Raw genomic sequence first — 21435 nt, forward strand, 5'->3', positions numbered from 1 at the left:
CCTCTCCATTGGCCACTGTCTTAAACCCTTGCTTAGGGTGCAAATCTCAACAGTTTTGGACGGGGGTGGGCTCGTTGGAATCGTGTCGCCCCCCTGGGGGCGTCTTTAGGGGGCTCAAGGTTCAGGGACCCCGAGGGACCCCCCGGGACCCCCCAGGGACCCCCAAATGGTAACTCTGTTATTTCTCAACTGTTTTGGACGTGGGTGGGCTCGTTGGAATCGTGTCGCCCCCCTGGGGGCGTCTTTGGGGGGCTCAAGGTTCAGGGACCCCCAGGGACCCCCCAGGGACCCCCAAATGGTAACTCTGTCATTTCTCAACCGTTTTTGACGGGGGTGGGCTTGTTGTGATTGTGTCGCCCCCCTGGGGGCGTCTTTGTGGGTCTCAAGGTTCAGGGACCCCCAGGGACCCCCCAGGGACCCCCAAATGGTAACTGTCATTTCTCAACTGTTTTGGACGGGGGTGGGCTCGTTGGAATCGTGTCGCCCCCCTGGGGGCGTCTTTAGGGGGCTCAAGGTTCAGGGACCCCGAGGGACCCCCCGGGACCCCCAAATGGTAACTCTGTCATTTCTCAACCGTTTTTGACGAGGGTGGGCTCGTTGTGATTGTGTCGCCCCCCTGGGGGCGTCTTTGGGGGTCTCAAGGTTCAGGGACCCCCCCGGGACCACCCAGGGACCCCCAAATGGTAACTCTGTCATTTCTCAACCGTTTTGGACGGCGGTGGGCTCGTTGGAATCGTGTCGCCCCCCTGGGGGCGTCTTTGGGGGGCTCAAGGTTCAGGGACCCCCAGGGACCCCCTGGGACCCCCCAGGGACCCCCTGGGACCCCCCAGGGACCCCCAAATGGTAACTCTGTCATTTCTCAACTGTTTTGGACGGGGGTGGGCTCGTTGGAATCGTGTCGCCCCCCTGGGGGCGTCTTTAGGGGGCTCAAGGTTCAGGGACCCAGAGGGACCCCCCGGGACCCCCCAGGGACCCCCAAATGGTAACTCTGTCATTTCTCAACTTTTTTGGACGGGGGTGGGCTCGTTGGAATCGTGTCGCCCCCCTGGGGGCGTCTTTGGGGGGCTCAAGGTTCAGGGACCCCCCCGGGACCACCCAGGGACCCCCAAATGGTAACTCTGTCATTTCTCAACCGTTTTGGACGGCGGTGGGCTCGTTGGAATCGTGTCGCCCCCCTGGGGGCGTCTTTAGGGGGCTCAAGGTTCAGGGACCCAGAGGGACCCCCCGGGACCCCCCAGGGACCCCCAAATGGTAACTCTGTCATTTCTCAACTTTTTTGGACGGGGGTGGGCTCGTTGGAATCGTGTCGCCCCCCTGGGGGCGTCTTTGGGGGGCTCAAGGTTCAGGGACCCCCAGGGACCCCCTGGGACCCCCCAGGGACCCCCAAATGGTAACTGTCATTTCTCAACTGTTTTGGACGGCGGTGGGCTCATTGGAATCGTGTCGCCCCCGCCTGGTGGCGTTCTCAAGGTTTTGGAGGTTCGGGGACCCCCCGGGACCCCCCAGGGACCCCCAAATGGTAACTCTGTCATTTCTCAACCGTTTTGGACGGCTCGTTGTTATTGTGTCGCCCCCCTGGGGGCGTCTTTGGGGGTCTCAAGGTTCAGGGACCCCCAGGGACCCCCAAATGGTAACTCTGTAATTTCTCAAAGTGTGTGAGAGAGAGAGCTATAGTAAGAAGAATATGCAGATGAATATAAATGGTTCTCTCTGTCTCTCCCTCCCATCAATGAAGATCTATCATAAAAATGTCAAGAGTTACCATGTGAAAGTCCCCAGGGGTCCACGAACCTCCAAAACCCTGATAATGCGCCCAGAGAGGCAACACGATTCCAACGAGCCCACCCCCGTCCAAAACGGTTGAGAAATGACAGAATTACCATTTGGGGGTCCCGGGGGGGTCCCTGAACCTTGAGACCCCCAAAGACGCCCCCAGGGGGGGCGACACAATCACAACGAGCCCACCCCCGTCAAAAACGGTTGAGAAATGACAGAGTTACCATTTGGGGGTCCCTGGGGGGGGTCCCGGGGGGTCCCTCGGGGTCCCTGAACCTTGAGCCCCCTAAAGACGCCCCCAGGGGGGCGACACGATTCCAACGAGCCCACCCCCGTCAAAAACGGTTGAGAAATGACAGAGTTACCATTTGGGGGTCCCTGGGGGGTCCCTGGGGGTCCCTGAACCTTGAGCCCCCTAAAGACGCCCCCAGGGGGGCGACACGATTCCAACGAGCCCACCCCCGTCCAAAACAGTTGAGAAATGACAGAGTTACCATTTGGGGGTCCCTGGGTGGTCCCGGGGGGTCCCTGGGGGTCCCTGAACCTTGAGACCCACAAAGACGCCCCCAGGGGGGCAACACGATTCCAACGAGCCCACCCCCGTCCAAAACAGTTGAGAAATGACAGAGTTACCATTTGGGGGTCCCTGGGGGGTCCCTGGGGGTCCCTGAACCTTGGGACCCACAAAGACGCCCCCAGGGGGGCGACACAATCACAACAAGCCCACCCCCGTCAAAAACGGTTGAGAAATGACAGAGTTACCATTTGGGGGTCCCTGGGGGGTCCCAGGGGGTCCCTGGGGGTCCCTGAACCTTGAGCCCCCCAAAGACGCCCCCAGGGGGGCGACACGATTCCAACGAGCCCACCCCCGTCCAAAAAAGTTGAGAAATGACAGAGTTACCATTTGGGGGTCCCTGGGGGGTCCCGGGGGGTCCCTCGGGGTCCCGGGGGGTCCCTCGGGGTCCCTGAACCTTGAGCCCCCTAAAGACGCCCCCAGGGGGGCGACACGATTCCAACGAGCCCACCCCCGTCCAAAACAGTTGAGAAATGACAGAGTTACCATTTGGGGGTCCCTGGGGGGTCCCAGGGGGTCCCTGGGGGTCCCTGAACCTTGAGCCCCCCAAAGACGCCCCCAGGGGGGCGACACGATTCCAACGAGCCCACCCCCGTCCAAAACTGTTGAGATTTGCACCCTAAGCAAGGGTTTAAGACAGTGGCCAATGGAGAGGTGTCTTACATCTTTTCAGCGTAGGACCCGCCTTCTGAACTTTCACCCCTCACACAAATAATCCAAGAGAGAGAAAAAAAAAATCGAGACCAAAGACATAGGTTTTGAGAGAGAAAGAAAAAAACGAGACCAAAGACATAGGTTTTGAGAGAGAAGGCGTTTTGCAATGAGAAAAAAAAAACTTTCATTCGCAAACGAAGGAAAAAAAACATTAAAAACATTTTATTTAGCACAACACATATTATTATTACCCAAACATTTAGTAAGTATTTTGTTTTATGTAGTTTAATTTTTAATTTTTAATTAAAAATAATAATAATAATAAAAAAAAATTAAAAGTTTTGTTCTCAATTATTTTTTCTTTTCTTTCAAATCTTATTTTTTTTTGCTTGCAAATATATTTTTTGATTGCGTTTTTAATTTGTTTGAATTAAAAATAGTTTTTTGTTCTGTTTAGATTTTTTCTCTCTCAAATGTTTTTCTTTTGTTTGGTTAATTTTTCTTTTGTTTGGTTAATAAAGAGACAAATGTAACTCCATATTCTAACTTTATAGAGATTAGTTTGATTGTCATGTCACGTTTCATGTCAAGATACTGTTCCATATTATCGCAACACATCGCTCACAGTGATGCATATTGTACTTCTTTGGAAGTAGGAATCATTCATTAGATCTTGCAATAAGGGAGCTTGGAGCAGAGAAAGAGAAAGTTCTGAATTGTATAATATTTGACATTCAAATTAAATTGACATGTTATGGTTTCTTGTTTACTTATATAGACCAGGTGAGCCTATACACGCACAGCACATCCAAGTGGGTCCACAGGTTTGAGTTAAATCTTGTACTCACTTGTGAGATATCCCTCATACCAGCCTCCTCATGAACAGAGTGATTCCTGCTTCCTCACTCCTCCATTAGTCCAAACACTCACCAGGCAGCTTGGGCGTCGGCTATTTAAAAGCTTCTGTTGATTGCCTTACTGGCTTCAGGTGTGTCCATGTCCAGGCTCCCATTGGCTACCTGTAGGCCTACAGGGTGATATACTCCCTCTATAACCTCCCCCAGCCTCCTTCTGTGGGGAATAGGCCTGGCTGTTTCCCCTGGTTTGCCACAATACACACACACACACACACACACACACACACACACACACACACACACACACACACACACACACACACACACACACACACACACACACACACACACACACACACACACACACACACACACACACCAGGGGAATAGCGCCATCTAGCGGCAGTGACGTCAGGACTTATATTAACTATCCTCTCAAGAATCCACTTTGAGAACCACTGTGAGAACCACTGTTCTAAGCATCATCAAGCAGGGCAGGACAGCAGTACTCTTCCGTGCTGTGCCTATAGCACAGCCATGGCACTGATGGCAAACACCCTCTCGGTTTGCTCCATGGTTTCCTGCTCGCCATGAATCTATCCACACTTCTCTCCTTATACCTTCATCCGCATCATCCTATTCATAATTTAAACAGTGGTGGAATAACTAGGCTTCTGTATGTACATTGCTCAAATACAGTATACTGTCTAGGCCTATATACTATACTTCAGTACAGTTCAAAACTGTGTGTGCTTTTACTTTAGTGGAACTTTTACATTTTCAATACTATACCACTATACCTATACTTGCACTTTTTACTCCACTACAATAATTAAAACACTTAAGTTAGACGTTACTTTGTAGATGCAGGATATTATTGCAAAACGTGCAATAACCACTCTAACAGTCTCTACAGTCTGTGAACCTATTCTTTATGTTTCCCTTTTATTGTTTTTTTATTTTATTTATTTATTTATTTATTTTATTGTGTATTATGCCCTGAGTCTGGCATAAAGATTGAATTAAATTGATGAATAGATAACATAGGTGAGATGAGCTCATATCTCAATGTGAGCTTGTAGTTTGTCTTTAAAAAGAAGAAAAAAAAAGAAAAAAAAAGTTTCACAAGATGTAATAGTTTTATACATTAAACAAAATTTCCACAGTGTGATGTCATGTTGCTTCACCATTGATTGACTCTATCTCTTCCAAACCTTTTCTTACCTACAGTACCCCCCCCCCCTCTCTCTCTCCTCTTTCCTGCCCCCACATGACGTCAACCCCACCAATGCATTTACATGAATTATTTACATATCCATCCAGAGTAAATGCCTCTCTCCGTCAATCTTCTCTTTCCACCACTCCTGTCTGTCTGTCTGTCTGTCTGTCTGTCTGCCTGCCTGCTATACTGTATTTAATTTAAAATTTGAAATTTATACAGTGTTCTACACATCTTTCATTGGTGTCCCAGATATTTTGTGCATAGAAAGGGAAATCTTTTATACCATTCAGAATTGAGACTATAGTACAACAGCAGTGTGTGATCCATTGAACGCTGTGCGTCTTGTCTTTGTCACAGTAGCATGCTTGTGAATTATTAATGTGTGTGTGCCAGGTTTTTATCTCTGGATGGTGTTTGGGTTGGGCCTCCTCCACAGTGCTGTACACAGAGCATGTTTTATGCATCCAATGTTTCATCCAAGTTTGATCACAGGAGGTTAGATGTCAGACTCTCTGAAGGCTTTTTCAGTTGGACTCTGAAATGTCAAAAAGTGCACTCGAGAAGCTATTCTATTTCAGTCAGACCACTCACGAATAGATTTAACCAATATTTATTATAGAATGAGAATACAAGTGTGCATATAATATTTTATCTTGGCGTTCGGCTCTGCTAAATCTTTCTCCCTGCTCGGCACAATCAAACACCATCGTTAAACATTAAGAGCAGGGAGATAGATGTACAATAAAACCCCCCATGGGGAACATAAATAACAGCGCCCACCGGTGGTGCTGGGGTGGTGGTGGGAGCAAACGTCACATAAAATCAACCAAGGAGGAAGTGAAGTGGTCACGTGACTGGGCTGCGCCATCACCGCCATGACACTTTCACGGGAGCCAAACTACACCAAGGAAGCTCTTAGAAGGAAGTGAAGTGGTCACGTGACTGGGCTGCGCCATGACACTTTCATGGACACTTTCATGGGAGCCAAACTACACCCGGAAGTTCGGCAGAATGCATTGGAGTCAATGAGAGCTCAGTGACCAGCTCATGAACAAACATTATTTATGAATGACTGAGACCTTTTGTAAAGTGATCGCTTCTGGAAAATAAAATAATATATATAACACGTTATTTTAGGATGTCTTATTTTTTGATGTGCATACTACTTAATGTGATTTATTTTTTCAAAGAGCAGAGAGCAGCCCAGGCAGAAAACTTACTATGTGCTCTTCTATAAATACCTCAATAAAAATAAATAGTTATTAAGTCGAAAAACAACCACTCTGAAAAAATGTGTGATATCACTTATGTCTTCTTTCATATTCCTGAACCAATTATATGACAAAGCTCGCAATCGTTCATGTATAATGTTTGTTATGAGCTGGTCCAGCCGGCTCCATTCACTGCCATGTATTCATTGCACTACCGGTGTGAGTTTGGCTCCCATGAAAGTGTCCATGAAAGTGTCATGGCGCAGCCCAGTCACGTGACCACTTCACTTCCTTCTAAGAGCTTCCTTGACAGCAACCAGGAACCATAAGCAGAAGGAAGAGCATGCAGTCTAGTGAGCTTAAGTAGCCCGCCCAATTGGTCAGCTGACTGCCACATCAGCGAATGACATGTGGGACTTGCACACACTGAATACACCCACACACACAATGCAGCATATTAATTAATTTCTGGGAGCATTCACAGCGGTGTACCAATCTCATTTGTCTCTTGAACTGTGCAATTTACATCCTGCGCCTGTCACATTTTTGGATGTGCATGCATTACCTTCTATTTTTGGCCACTGGAAGCTGACCAGTATCACTACAGTCTTCTGTTGTACTGGGAGCTGACCAGTACAAAAGCCTGTTCATTCGACAGTCCCTCTTCTTATTTTTATCCCATGATTTTGCACCCCAGTTTTTTCACCCAGTGCCAATTATCTAATGTAATCCTGGGTGCTACACTTCCTCTGCCAACCTGGGGGGGGCAGCGGACTGACCTCATGCCTCCTTCTATGCATTAGGAGTCCAAGTTGCTTCTTTTCACCTGACAGGGGGTAATTTCCCTGGCTGGATGTAGCGTGTGGAAGGAACCCATTATTCCGACCAGTTCCTTTCCCCTCCATCAGGGATCAGGCGCCCTGGCTGGCCAGGGGGAGGAAGTTTTAGAGACCAGGATTACTGCATGTTTTTGTGAGGGTATACCAGGGGGGCAGTCAGCCAGATATTTCGTGAAGCCTCATTTGAAATCGGTAGTTCATATAATGGCCTGTTGTGGCGCTGGACTGGACCCAAAAAGCCCCATAGCTCCATAGAGGCCCATGTATTTTGGCCCAACTTCACCTAGACTGTATTACCTTAATAAACATGGTCATGAATACTTTCTTCTTCCAGTCACTATAGTTTAAAGTCTCATTTCTAATGTCATAATATTCTTTTTGGAAAATTATGGTCCCATTAATTAAAAAAATGACCATGAAGAAAAAAAAACATTGCGTATGTTCTGAGGGGCGTGGCTACCGTTACAGTCTATGATCGGGATTCCCCTCCCACTCGAGTCAAAATAAAAACCAACGGAGAAGAAGGGGGGGAAGTCCCGCCTCGTTGTCTGGGCAGCCAATGGCCAGCTGGTCCAAAACGGAGCCAGCCAATGGCCAGCTGGTACCAAACGGATCTAGAAAGATGGCGACTTACAGTGCAGGAATAACAGGCTTCATTTTACGTCCATGTTAGACCCGGCGAACGCTTTGTCCATATTTTTTACAGTCTATGGGGTATACCTACCCTAGGGGACACGCGGAGAAGATCCCCACACAAACTCCACACAGAAGGGCCCTTTCGCCAACCCCACCTCGGGTATGGGCACTGATGACGTGGAGGAGGGAGCATGCCCCCAGCACCCACGACGTCCCTAGCGGGAATCAAACCCAGGACCTTCTAGCTGTGAGACGACAGCACTACCGACTGTGCCACCGTGCCCCGACAGTGTCATGGTCTGTCTCCCTACAGACCATGTTTCCATGTCAGCCACTCCCACATTCCATTCCATCTCTCAGTCCTTGCCACACACCTGCTCACACTCCCTCATTAACCCAACAGTGCCATGCCCCTTTCACACCTGAGGACATTTCTCCATCATCCTGCTCCCCATAAGACTGGCCTCATTCCACACACACACTGCCAGTACATACTTTCTGTTCCTGTGATGTTCCTCGTTCTTCTTGTGCCTCTGAGAGATTTTGGACTTTACTGCTTGCGCCTCTTGTAAGGTTTGCTTTTTGGACATTTTCAACTGTTTGCATTTTGTGCATCCCTGTTTTTGTGTTTGAATCAGTTTAGATTTTTACTTTTCTGTTTTTCTGCTTGCAAACGTATTTTTGTAAGCTGTACTTTAGTTTGAATGAATAACTACGTTAATTTGAACTCTGCTGCTTGTGTCTTCTTGCATTTGGGTTCTATCTTCTGCCTATCGTGACACAGTCCCTCTTCTGAGTCTATCCAGGGATTGAAACATGTGACCAGCTGGTCACAAGCTGTCTGCTCTATCCCCAAGGCTTCCCTTACAATGAACAGCACTCAGTAGAAGACAGTGAGACAGATTGGCATCAGTCAAGTGGAAACCTTGTATGTCCAATCTTGTTACTTTTCAGGAAATGGAAAGAAGTCATAAGTAGATGTCGTTATCATTTAGTCACAATGTTTTGTTGGAAGGATCCCTGGCTAATAAGACAAATATGCCTTAAAACATTATACTTGCCCTCTATAACTCAAAATAAAAACACCTTAGATATTTTATTTCTTTCATAAATAGCTAAATCAATCGCGAGTTGATGTTGTCATATGTCCAATTGTCCATGTGTGTCCAGCCCTATGGAATGCACATACTAATAAAAAGTATTTAAAATATTGCTTTGATGCTCATATTAACCTTAGAAAGTATTACGTTGTTTTTCTTTTAGCATATGCATTCCATACATTCCATAGGGCTAGACCAGATCAGTGTCACACTGATGAAGGCTGGATTTGTCCTGTTCAAATATTAAATAAACAATTTGAACTGAAGTCATGGTGTGTGCGACTACCGTTAGTTTGATATCTTTTGACATAGCCAATCTACTTGTAAGTTCATAACACGTTGTACGTCATTAATATACGTCATTAATTTACCCCCCCACCCCAAAAAGGAAAAAAAATAGAGTTACAGGGTTTCTGCCGGACAGCGACAGCATCAACAACCACACAGACACATGTAGGAATTTCTTACAAAAAAGGGGAAAGGGTGGGGGGAAAAAAACAGTCGTTCTCAGATCATTGAAGACAGGTTTGGTTTCAACAAAACGGCGAGACAGCAGAAAAAGAAACCCTTGGGTCAGCAGCTTCATTTTAGAAAAGCTCCCCAGACCAGCGGTGGTGTCGCCTTACACGATGGACCCAGCTTGTTACACGAGGACCCAGCTCCACTGGGACCCTTCCAGAAAGGCTCTGGTTGATAGGACCCGACTCAGCATTTCCTCTGACATGTACTGTATGTTCATGGCTATCGTTCTTCAGCTCTGTTGATGCGCAAGAATGTTTCCACAGCATGGACGAGTCACAGCCACGTTATTAACTGACCGGAGTTCCCTAGAGCTTCCCTAGAGAACAATTTCACATAAATGCAAAGAAAGATAGATCTTAATCTTAAATAGGCCTACTCTAGATGCCAGCCATCATGGATAAATATGGTTTTGTTTATGTTCATGTCTTGAAAAGGTTGTTTGCCGAGCTCTGAGCTTGTATACCTGCTATTTTTGGTCAATGTTCTCCCCAGAATAGGAATGCTGGGGTTTAGTTTTCAAGCACCACTTTGATACTAAACATGGGTAATTGGTCTCTCATAGATCAAGGAGGCAGAGTCAATCAAATATGTTTGTCTAATGATCAATACAATGTTCTGAAATGTCTAAATCTGTTGGAAATGTCTTATTTTGATGTGGTGTCATAAATGTTGAAATTGCACACTGACTATCAGGGAAATTAAAAACATGGCATTTAAATGGTTGCAGACCCCTGCATTACTTGTATATCTAATATATAACTGGGGGTCCTTGAAATCAAAAAGGTTGCAGACTTGTCTCTTTTAGTTTTAGACCATTTTGTAGGCTATAATACTGGATCTGGTAGTACCTTTGGCACTATTATTTGTATGCCAATACTTTGTAGCCTACTTGAAGGCAAGCAGCACTTTTACATGTAACATTATTTCTACATTGTGGCATTCCTACATTTACTGAAGTAATACAATATTTCTTCCACCTCTGCCAAAGACGCTTGACATGCAGTGGTAACAGAATAGTATCTTTAAAAGAAAAGTTATCTGTGGTGTCAGGGCTCTCTGCAATAACTTAAAGCGGTGGCAGCTGAAAACATTGAGTCCAGGCCAAATATGCATCTCACAGTGTGCCGTTTACATAATCTAATTTACCACGGCCATCTTACTGAGAATAGAAAATATATTGCTGTTGTCGAGCAGACACCTCTTATCTCCATATTCTAACTTGTGCTTTTATTTAATACTACTTGTTCACACTTCAAAACCTGCATCAAAAGTAGCAGGTCGACAAGCGCTCAACACACCTGACAGAGACGACATATTTAAACAACAAGTGCCTCTATACATCTTCGGCAGAATGCGTCCAACTCACCGAAAGACATTTTTATTTTATTGTCTTTGGTGCTATAACCTTTCGTAAGATAAATGTGGGAGAGGTTTCTGTGAGGGGGTGTCTGCTGCAGTTTGGGGGCACTGAGCGCGACTAAACGGGCTGTCATGAATCAAGCTGTTAACCTCGTTGATGCCTTCCACTGCCGGCATGAAATAGGACACTCCAGAGGTGGTGCGAGTTGACAGATTGAGGTGACGGACGTCATATCCGAGGATGCAGGGAATCAGCATGAATGCTCCAGATAAACGTATCAATCTCTGGCCAGCTCGTGCTGGCCAGGGAAGTAAACACATGGCACTCATCCAGAGAGATGCACATGTGTTTTACTTACATAGCCTAATAAGTAAAAGTACTGGCATCAAAAATTGTTATATGTAAAATATAAAAAAAAAATATGTAAAACTCATTATGCTCACATGGTAAACTCACACATTTTTCTCTTTTTGAGTGATGCAACCACTCCTATAGACAGCTATGTGTGTCCCTGGGTCTGTCCGTCCCTGGGTCCGTCCCTGGGTGGCTGTGTCCGAGCACGAAAATAGCCTTTTCACCACCAAGTGTCACTGTTGTGCAGCCTAACACACACGCACATATTAACTGTATGATGCTTTCGGGTGTGACAGTACAGTACAGTACAGTACAGCACTGTACAGTACAGTACACAGGGTACCCCAATAGGCGGCCCGCGGGCCATTTGCGGCCCACAGAGCGCCCCCTTGTGGCCCATGAAAGAATTTCCCAAAAAAAAAAAGATTTTTCCAGATATAAATGGCATTAAATGGGGGTCAGTAGCCTATGCATGTCAAACTGGGCATCCTTTTCAAATGGGGTCTTGCCCTGAAAATGAATTTTCAGGGCAAGACCTCGACCTCGCGCGTGCAGACTCGGCCCCCAGCCTGGTACGCTAGTCAAAATATGGCCCTTGAGGAAAATTAATTGGGGAACCCTGGGGGACCCCCTGTTATACGATATCATTACGCATGTCATTTACACTCTGGCGTATTTCTCCTTTGTGAATGAGGACCAATTGAATTACTTCAACATGCAGTGTTTGACAGGGAGAGATTGAATGTGCCCCAAGTAGGGCACAGTCATTTGATCAGTTTTCTATTTTTACGGATTATGAATGTGCAGATTGCAAGCTTTCAGATGAGCTTTCAATGTTATACATTAAAATCTAAGAAAAACTACTTCTACTTCTAGCGACTGACCAAGATATGGCTACTATGAAGTGGACAATGGTGGGAAAATAACTAAGTACATTTTCTCTAAGTACTGTACTTCAGTACTTTTGTATTTCTAATTAATATAAACATTTCAGCTCAGGATTAAGCAATTACCATTTATTGCAATGCTATGTATTGCATTTAGTTTGGCAGTGTGGCTCTGCTCCTGTGATATTACAGATTACCAGATTGTGATTAACATACACAATCTGAAATCACAAACCCCCCAGCGCAGAGCAAAAGATAAAGACATTACATGAACAACATAACAACTTTCAATTGAATGCCATATACCACAGATACATCACAATAGAACAATCCATAAATCACAGAATCACCCATTACAGAACTAGATACCACATACCATGGTACAACCCATAAATCACATACTGTATAATCACAGAAACACCCATTACAGAACTAGATACTACATATGTTATGGTACAACCCATAAATCACACATAATCACAGAAACACCCATTAAAGAACTTTAATGCCACAGGGAGGAGGCCGGGGAGGTGGAGGGGATTTGAACGCAGACATCTGAACAACACCTGAGTCAGCTACATTTAGAGTGAATGCAGAATAGTGACTGCTTAAATAGACCGCCCGAGAACTGTGGGCGTGTTTGTGTTATTAGCTTGAAGCGAATGAGAAACAGACAAATTAATGGGGTGGGGGGATGGTCCGGGGAGAGATAATTAGATGTAGCCTCCTGAAGTCTGTGGCTCCATCTTCCATGAACTATCGCTGTATGTAGTATTTTCCAATACTTTCAAATAAATGTATTTGAAAACTTTAGTTAGTTATTTTGTAGATTTTTGATTAATATTACCAAACATTTTGATCCTACATTTTGGCCTTTTCAGTCCTACATTTCGTCAATTTGAAAATAGCAGATCTACAAGCTCACAATGTGTCACGATGCGATGCACTGTGAGCTTGTAGATCTGCTGTTTACACAGGCTTCCGGACTGTTAGTAGGCCTACTTGTAGGCCTATTTCTACATTGCAGTATTGATACTTTCCGTTAAGTAAAGATCGTGAGTATACTTTTTTCCACCACTGCTACTATGCAGATATCTTGGTCACTCGTTTGTTTCTTAGACTTGTTTTTCTTGATAAACAATGTTAACAATGTAATTTAGATGTTGTTTAGACAGAAGCCAGGTTCATTGTTTGCCTGGGATCCGTTTCTTACAGTGATGGAAGACATTTATATATATTTTTAACTGAAGTAAAAGTAGCAATACCTTGTTACAAGTAAAAGTTCTCTATTTAAAATTGACTTGAGTAAAAGTACAAAGGTATTGGCAATTTGGCATCGACATGTGCTGAAAGTATCAAAAGTAAAAGTACTTATTTTAAATTTAAATTTTAAATTCTCTCTAAATAGCAGATCTATAAAAAATTGAAATACCGGTAGTCAAAAAAGAAAGAGAAGACAAAAGAGGTTCAGTATGTTATTAAATGTTACTTTGCACCACTGGTTTCTCTGTTATTATAACCGGTTCTCTGTTATTATAACCACTATCTCTCTGCATTCTCTGTTATTATAACCTTGGGTAGTTTTGGATAAGAGCGGAATTAGAAGAAACAGCTAAATCTAATGATCAATGTCATTATCAGATCAACAACCCAATGACAGGCAGCTCAAAGCACACTGTAACAGTCACATGTAACAGTGAATTAGCTGTAGTGTATTTACAGTGCAGTGCGTGCTGGATGAGTAGCATCCAGCATGTAACATGAATAGTAATCACTTCCCCTCCTTCTCTGTGTGTGTGTGTGTGTGTGTGTGTGTGTGTGTGTGTGTGTGTGTGTGTGTGTGTGTGTGTGTGTGTGTGTGTGTGTGTGTGTGTGTGTGTGTGTGTGTGTGTGTGTGTGTGTGTGCATGCGTGCGTGCGTGCGTGTGTGTGTGTGTGTGTGTGTGAGACACAACATTTGAAACCATTTGCTTATACCAAATAATCAGTACTGCCCTGAGGTCGAGAAGACCCCTCACACATTTGGTGAATATGAAACATGCAACATTTGTGTTGAGTCCACATCGGGCCCAAATATACAAACGGACAAGACAGAATTAAGAGTTGAGCGAGATGCAGGATCTTACTGTATTCCATTTCAGCACCATGGACAGCAACGAGCTGATGCAGTGGTTCCTAGTCGCTACACCTGTTCTGGGTCAGGGCCCAATTTAAAAACAAACAAAACAAACACAGTCAGAGGCCCACCCATCTCCTGTGTTAACCAATTACATGCCGCCATCTGTTGGCTAAACTCGTGGTGTTGCCAGAATCCTGAAGAAAACTATACAAAACATTGACAGCTGTGAAGTCTTTCGTTGAAGTGTTTGTGTGATGAGTCAAAAGCTTCACAACATAAAACATGGTCAACAAAAATACCTTGAAGATCCTAACAGGAGCCCTCATACAAGTTTTCTTTAACTATGCATGCACGTCATGATACCACAGCACATCAAAGGCCCTTAAAACAAGGCTCCAGACATCTAAAAACAAACTGGTCAGGCTACTACTATTTGGCCTTACTCCGAGAACCCACCTCACCCCTGCCCATTTTGATAGGCTGGAATGGCTTAGGGTTGATGACAGAGTACAGCAACTTGCAATAGGCCAAGTCTACATGATTCACTACACCATTAAGATCCTCATGTACCCTGTCCAAATACTTCCTGGATGTCAACAAAGTCCACAATCACAACACCAGAAGGAGTTCAACAAACGTGCAACCCAGATTCGGCTCAAACAAGGGAAAAAGGTTATTTAGCTCCTATGCCACTACAATGTGGAACGGCCTTCCAACGGCATTAAGACATGTAAATCCCTATTACTCCTTCAAGACTGCTCGCAAAGAGCACTTACGGGCGGCTGCAATTCAAAACTGGCCCCTGTAATTTTTTTATTATATATATAAAGCTGTTTATACATTTGGAAACTTGAAATGGGACACTCTGCATAATAACTATACTTTTACTTTTGGTACATTAAGTACATTTTGATTCCAGTACTTTGTACTTTCACCCTAAGGCCTACATTAAGAATGATGGACTGTTACTTGTAACAGAGTATTTCTATATTGCAGTATTGATACTTTGGTAGCACTTTACAATAATGACCCGTTATGAAGCATTTATAAACGTTTATAAGCAGTTTGTAGACTATTAACAAATTACAACCTACAACCTGTTTGTTGACATTCGTAAATGATTACTAAAACCGTTATAACTATGGTTACAAATCATTTATAAGGTATTAGTAAGTAGTAAACTATTCATTAATAAGCCATTTATATCTGTAAATGATTATTACATCATTTGTAATGAACCCATTATAAAGCATTTATAAACGTTTATAAGCAGTTTGTAGACTATTAACAAATCATTAACAACCTGTTAACCTGTTAACAGACAGTTGTAAATTATGAACTGTCGTCACTTTACTATAGGGCACTTAATAACATGTACTAAGGATTTATAGATATTTTAGGAATGTTTTACAAAGCATATGTTAAACATGAACAAACACATTAACAGACAGTTGTAAATGATGAACTGTCTTCACTTTACTATAGGGCACTTAATAACATGTACAAGGATTTATAGATATTTTAGGAATGTTTTACAAAGTATATGTTAAACATGAACAAACACATTTCCCAAATATACCAAATAGCTTGTATATATTATATAACATCAGTTACAAATGATTTAATAATCATTTACAGATATATTATACATGGCTTATTCATGAATAGATTTACTACTTACTAATACCTTATAAATTATTTGTACATTTGTTATAAAGGTTTTAGTAATCATTTACAAATGTAAACAAACAGGTTAATTTGTTAATAGTCTACAAACTGCTTATAAACGTTTATAAATGCTTTATAATGGGTCATTACAAATTATTTAATAATCATTTACAGATGTATATAAATGGCTTATTAATGAAGAGTTTACTACTTACTAATACCTTATAAATGATTTGTAACCATAGTTATAACTGTTTTAGTAATCATTTACGAATGTCAACAAACAGGTTGTTAATGATTTGTTAATAGTCTACAAACTGCTTATAAACGGGTCATTATTGTAAAGTGCTACCGATACGGTTACTCAAGTAAAGAAAAAGTGAGTACCACCACTGGTATTAATAGTCACCACTCTGCATGTGGATCATGTGCAGGTCTTCTTCTCAGTGTTTAGTCTGATTCATGTGCCAATGCTGAGCGCCTCCGCCAGTCAGACGTTATGGTGTGTGGACATTAACGCTCTGTGGATCAATATGTGAACCAAATCCATCATTCCAACACTCACAGGGAACTCTGATCTCTGCCTTGCAGTGGTGGAAGAAGTACTCACGCTTTGTGCTTAAATAAAAGTAGAAATACCACAATGTAGAAATACCTCTAGTGTAAATACCACAATGTAGAAATACCTCTAGTGTAAATACAACAATGTAGAAATACCTCTAGTGTAAATACAACAATCTAGAAATACCTCTAGTGTAAATAGGGCAGAAGTGGTTTGTGCATGTTTTGTAATAATAATCAAAATCTACAAAGTATAACTAATGTTTTCCCATAACTGTAGTGGAGTAAAGAAAGTGCAAATATGGATATAGAGTTTCTGCCCGACAGCATGTACAGTAGGTATGTAGACTATGTACCATGGTGATGTTCAGGCCATCTCCTTCCATCATTTGATCATGTGTCACTTCCTTCTGGCAGACTGTCAGTCCGTCCACCTCCACCTGTCACTGTGGCAACTCCGAGACCCCCCCCCCCCCCCCCACACACACACACACACACACACACACACCCTAAAGTCACTTGTATGATATGACAGTATGGATGGATGGATGGATGGATGGACAGACGGACAGATGGATAAAAAAAAATCTGAAATAGTGGATATAGCCAAGAGCTACACAAGCTTACACGCTTCACAAACTAGTGATCTACAAGCTCACAAGCTTCACAAGCGATCTTCAAGCTGTGAGTTTAGATTGGCTATTTTTGACACTCATGTATGACAGGGTTATGAGGGGAAAAAAACATAAAAATGAAATATGGAGATACGAGACAAGCCGGTATCCTATGTATTCTTCCAGTTATGGCAGCAGAGCAGCGCCACACATGTAAAATCCTGAGTGTTGACTCGGTATACAAATTCCGTTATATTGAATTCTAAATGACTTGGCTACTCTCCACTTATGTAATGTAATAATGTGCAGCAACATAATCCTTATATGTGTTGAGTCTGCGGACAATGCTCTAACACGCACATTGCCAAAACTAAGCAATGATTTGAACAATAACAACAACAACTAGATTTTCAAACTAGTGAAAATAGCCGATCTACACGCTCAGTTGTGAGCGTGTAGATCGCCTATTGTTTTACTACTTCTTAAAAGTTATTTTATTTCATTTTTGGAATGTCATTGATTATTATTAATTTGTGACATTCTTGCAGGTTCATTTGGTTACATTTGTGCACTCTCAGAGTCATGCATGTATAAATGAACACTGAGGATTTCACTGTGCACAGCAGTGGCAGACCGGCAAAATCTAATTATTGCTTTTTCCATTACAGCCTCGTTTAAAAACAAGACCGTTTTCTAACCCTGATAATTAGTTGGACAAAACAAGTGCATTCATTTGACCTGCTGATTCACGTCTCATACTCTTTGTTCAAGTAATTACTCTCATGGTACATTTACTCACGTGCTGTACTCAAGACAAGTATAACTTTGAGGTACCTTTTGAGTAGGCTAATTCAATTTTTCCATGTTTCTGTATACTTCTACTCCACTACTTGTCAAAGGGTTAGACAAATATTGTACTTCTTTTTATTCCACTACAATTCTTTGTAGTGGAGTAATTTGTAGTTACTTTGTAGAGTTTGATTATTATACATGAAAATGTTAAGGCATATTTTATGTCATCTATTAAAGGACCACTTCACCGCTTTTCAACCTATCTTCATATAATTGGTCCTCACGAGAGAGGAACGGTGGTATTGTATGAGGAAGTCTAGAGTGACAGAGACGTATGTTAGAGTGGTGCAGGAAATGTATGGAAGTTATAAGACAGTGGTGAGGTGTTCTATGTGTGTGACAGAGGAGTTCAAGGTGGAAGTGGGTCTGCATCAATTATGATCAGCACTGAGCCCCTTCTTGTTCGCCATCATGGTGATGGACAGGGTGACAGACGAAGTTAGACAGGAATCCCCATGGACCATGATGTTTGCAGATGACATTGTGATTGTGATCTGTAGTGAGAGCAGGTAGAGGACCATCTAGAGAGGTGCAGAATACATGTGTGTGAATGAGAGGAACCCAAGTGGAACAGTGAGGTTACAGGGAGTAGATGTGAGGAAGGTGGAGGACTTTAAGTACTGAAAACATGAGTGCAAGCAGATTGGAATGGGTGGAGAAAAGTGATGGTGTGATGTGTGATGGAAAGTATCAGCAAGAACGAAAGGGAAGGTGCAAGACGGTGGTGAGAGCAGCTATGTTGTATGGTTTAGAGACAGTCTGCACTGAGGAAAAGACAGGAAGCAGAGCTGAGGTAGCAGAGATTCAAATGTTGAGGTTCTCTCTGGGAGTAACAAGGATGGATAGGCTCAGGAGGGACAGCGCATGTCAGATATTTAGGAGATAAAGCTAGAGAGGCCAGAACTGAGATGGTTTGGTCACATACAGAGGAGAGATAGTGAGTAATGAGTATATCGGTAGAAGGATGTTGAGGTTAGATTAGAACTGCCAGGCAGGAGGCGAAGACCAAAGAGAAGATTTATGGATGTAGTGAAAGAGGACATGAAGTTAGTTGGTGTGAGAGAAGAGGAGGCAGAAGACAAGGTGAGATGGAAGCAGATGATTTGCTGTGGCGACCCCTGAAGGGAAAAGCCTAAAGTAAAAGAAGAAGAGTTTAGAGCACTTATGATGTAAATCTTTTGCCAGCCAAGTCTATGGACTTTGAGGCTATAGGCCCATTTCAAATTAATTACATTTTTAAGTATAGGCCTATAGCGAAGATAGCAGATCTACAAGCTCACAACGCGTTATAACCACCGTGTCTCTCCTCTCCGGAATAATCCTTATGCTTTCTTGCTATGCTGTAAAGGAAAAGGAGTCCGTGTTGCAGAACTGGTGATTTAATGAACAAAATAATAATTAAAAAGGACAACGTGATCAGCCAGGGTTCTAATTCTGTATCCAATCTCCGTAGTGAACAAACAAAGTAATATCTCTCTTCCTCTCAATAATGCGACCGCTTCCCTGCACACCAGAACAGAAAGTAAACACAAGATATCCCATAATACTCCTCGTCCCAGCCTCAGCCTGCCAACACAGTTAAAGGAACAATCCCCCTGTATATACCTTAGGGTTGCGCGTTACATCGTCATTCGAGCTGGTTGATCTGCTATTTCTTATGCTATTTTAAAGATTTTTGGAAGGAAACCACTACAACCAGTAAGAGGCCCTGAGGGCGAGAAGCGACCTCGCCCTCGCCATGGGTGACGGCAGACTGCTGGGCGAGCACTGGCGCTTTGGGATAGGGGCTCAGATCAATATAAGGAATGAATTTATACTGGCTGAAAGAGTGGCACTCGGAAATAGTTCAGGTTTTGTGATTGACAGCAATGGTGAGCAGGCAAGGCCACCGGCCAGGCTGACCACAGAAGAGAATATTCATTCTGGAGCGTGTCTTGAGTGTACAGGGTTTGATGAGGTCAGATCAACATAATGGAATGTCAGAACAGGTCAGCTCCATATATGGAGATCTAAGGGTGGCAGTGGGGGCAGTGTCTTGAGTGTACAGAGTTTGATGAGGTCCCAGGTAGGGCCTCCATGTCTCCATAATATGGAGCGTGTCACGAGGTATGACTCACAACATTCCCATATGGGCTTAATATTGATGACATCAGGGATCTCCATGGGTCTAACAGGGATTGTATAGGCGTGACGTCACAAGGCGTAATAAATTATCGCTTTGATATTATATAAAGAAATGTAGCCCACATTGTAGTTTGTACTGTATAGCTGCATGGAGCCATCTAATAGAATGTCTATAGGCCTACTCTATGGCTCTGGGTAGCCTATAGCCTATACTTTATCCACCATTAAATGGCTGTAGGTATATAGGCCTAGGCAGGCAGGAGATCATAACCTGACCAGCGTGATCTAATCCTGACAGAGTAACCTACAGTAGCTCGGCCTAATACATGCAGGACATCTGACGTCACATTGACGTCACTAACCTAATTCAGGGTTAGTCAGGGGTCTGTGGAGATGGCGTGTCAGCAAAATGCGTAACATTCCGTTTCCGCCTATGAACTCCTCGTGTTAATTTGACCTGCATTTGTAACTTCATTATGTTGTGTAAAGGGTTAACACTGAAGAGACTATGAGAACGCTCGATAATACAGAACACAGAGTGTATCGTCATGAGAGAGCCGAATTGTTTTCATAATCCTCATGGGGGCCAGCCCGTTCCCCCCCACAGCCCCGCATCCCCCCCCCCCCCCCCCCCCCCCCCGCCCCCCCGGAAAAAAATAAGTTGTTGTTTTCGCTGGTACTTTTATTTATTACTCATTGGTAATAAACACAGCAGTACGATTTCAGAACACATGATTCACTCATCTTGTTTCAACATTTCAGGCTCAGCATGCAATGTTCAACAGCAAAGAATTAAATTGTTTCAACATTTTCAATGATCAAGATCAATAGTAAAGTTTAAATTGTTTCAGCATCTTGTTTCAACATTTCAGCATGCAATGTTCAACAGTAAAGAATTTAATTGTTTAAAAATCAAATTTGTCTTCATGGGGGCCGTGGCCCCGTTGCCCCCACAGACTCTACGTCACGTGACTCACGTCATTACTATGCTTGCTACTGAAGTAAACTGAACTACCTCACCCTCTGCCTCGTTATTATTAGACTAGGATAATAACATAACATGGTGTCAGAATAAAGTAGGCATTAGGAAAGTGTCTGAAAGTCTTCTGCCTCCGAGTGAGAAGTGGAACGCTACCGCAAGTCTGCAAGAGGAACGGACGGAGCGTCGAGTGGCAAGTGTCAGTCAACAGAGGCTAATGTTGTTAGCTAACTGGGGCTAAGCTAACAGTGCATGTAGTCTACAGAGGAGGGCCCATAACAAGTCATTGAGTGAACTGTGAACAGAGGGACGTCGGAACGAAACGAAAACGACGGCCGGGAGGTTTTGACAGAAAAACTGAGCTACCTCACCCTCTGCCTCGTTATTATTAGACTAGGATAATAACATAACACATTAGTAGCCTGCCCCAGGCCATACACTATCACTCAGGAGTTCACTGTTTTAAATGAGCATGTAAAATTAACACGTGGCGAGTGCCCGCCCCACCGTCTGGGAAATGCATGTAG

The 21435-nt window shown here is 43.5% G+C and overlaps 2 protein-coding genes across 2 annotated transcripts in view; both read left to right on the forward strand.

Moving 5' to 3' along the window:
• Positions 1–21435, forward strand: part of LOC310871284 (tripartite motif-containing protein 16-like) — a gene marked incomplete at both ends in the record, with an annotated part of 503649 nt that overhangs the window by 132395 nt on the left and 349819 nt on the right. The window lies entirely within an intron of this gene.
• Positions 18217–21435, forward strand: part of kcnq3 (potassium voltage-gated channel, KQT-like subfamily, member 3) — a gene marked incomplete at both ends in the record, with an annotated part of 186677 nt that continues 183458 nt past the window's right edge. Inside the window, 1 exon segment of the mRNA XM_083781773.1 lies at positions 18217–18314. Within this exon segment, the coding sequence (XP_083637899.1) occupies positions 18217–18314 (98 nt within the window).

Source organism: Protomyctophum parallelum (genome assembly GCF_964188405.1).
Source record: "Protomyctophum parallelum genome assembly, chromosome: 14".
NCBI lineage: Eukaryota > Metazoa > Chordata > Actinopteri > Myctophiformes > Myctophidae > Protomyctophum > Protomyctophum parallelum.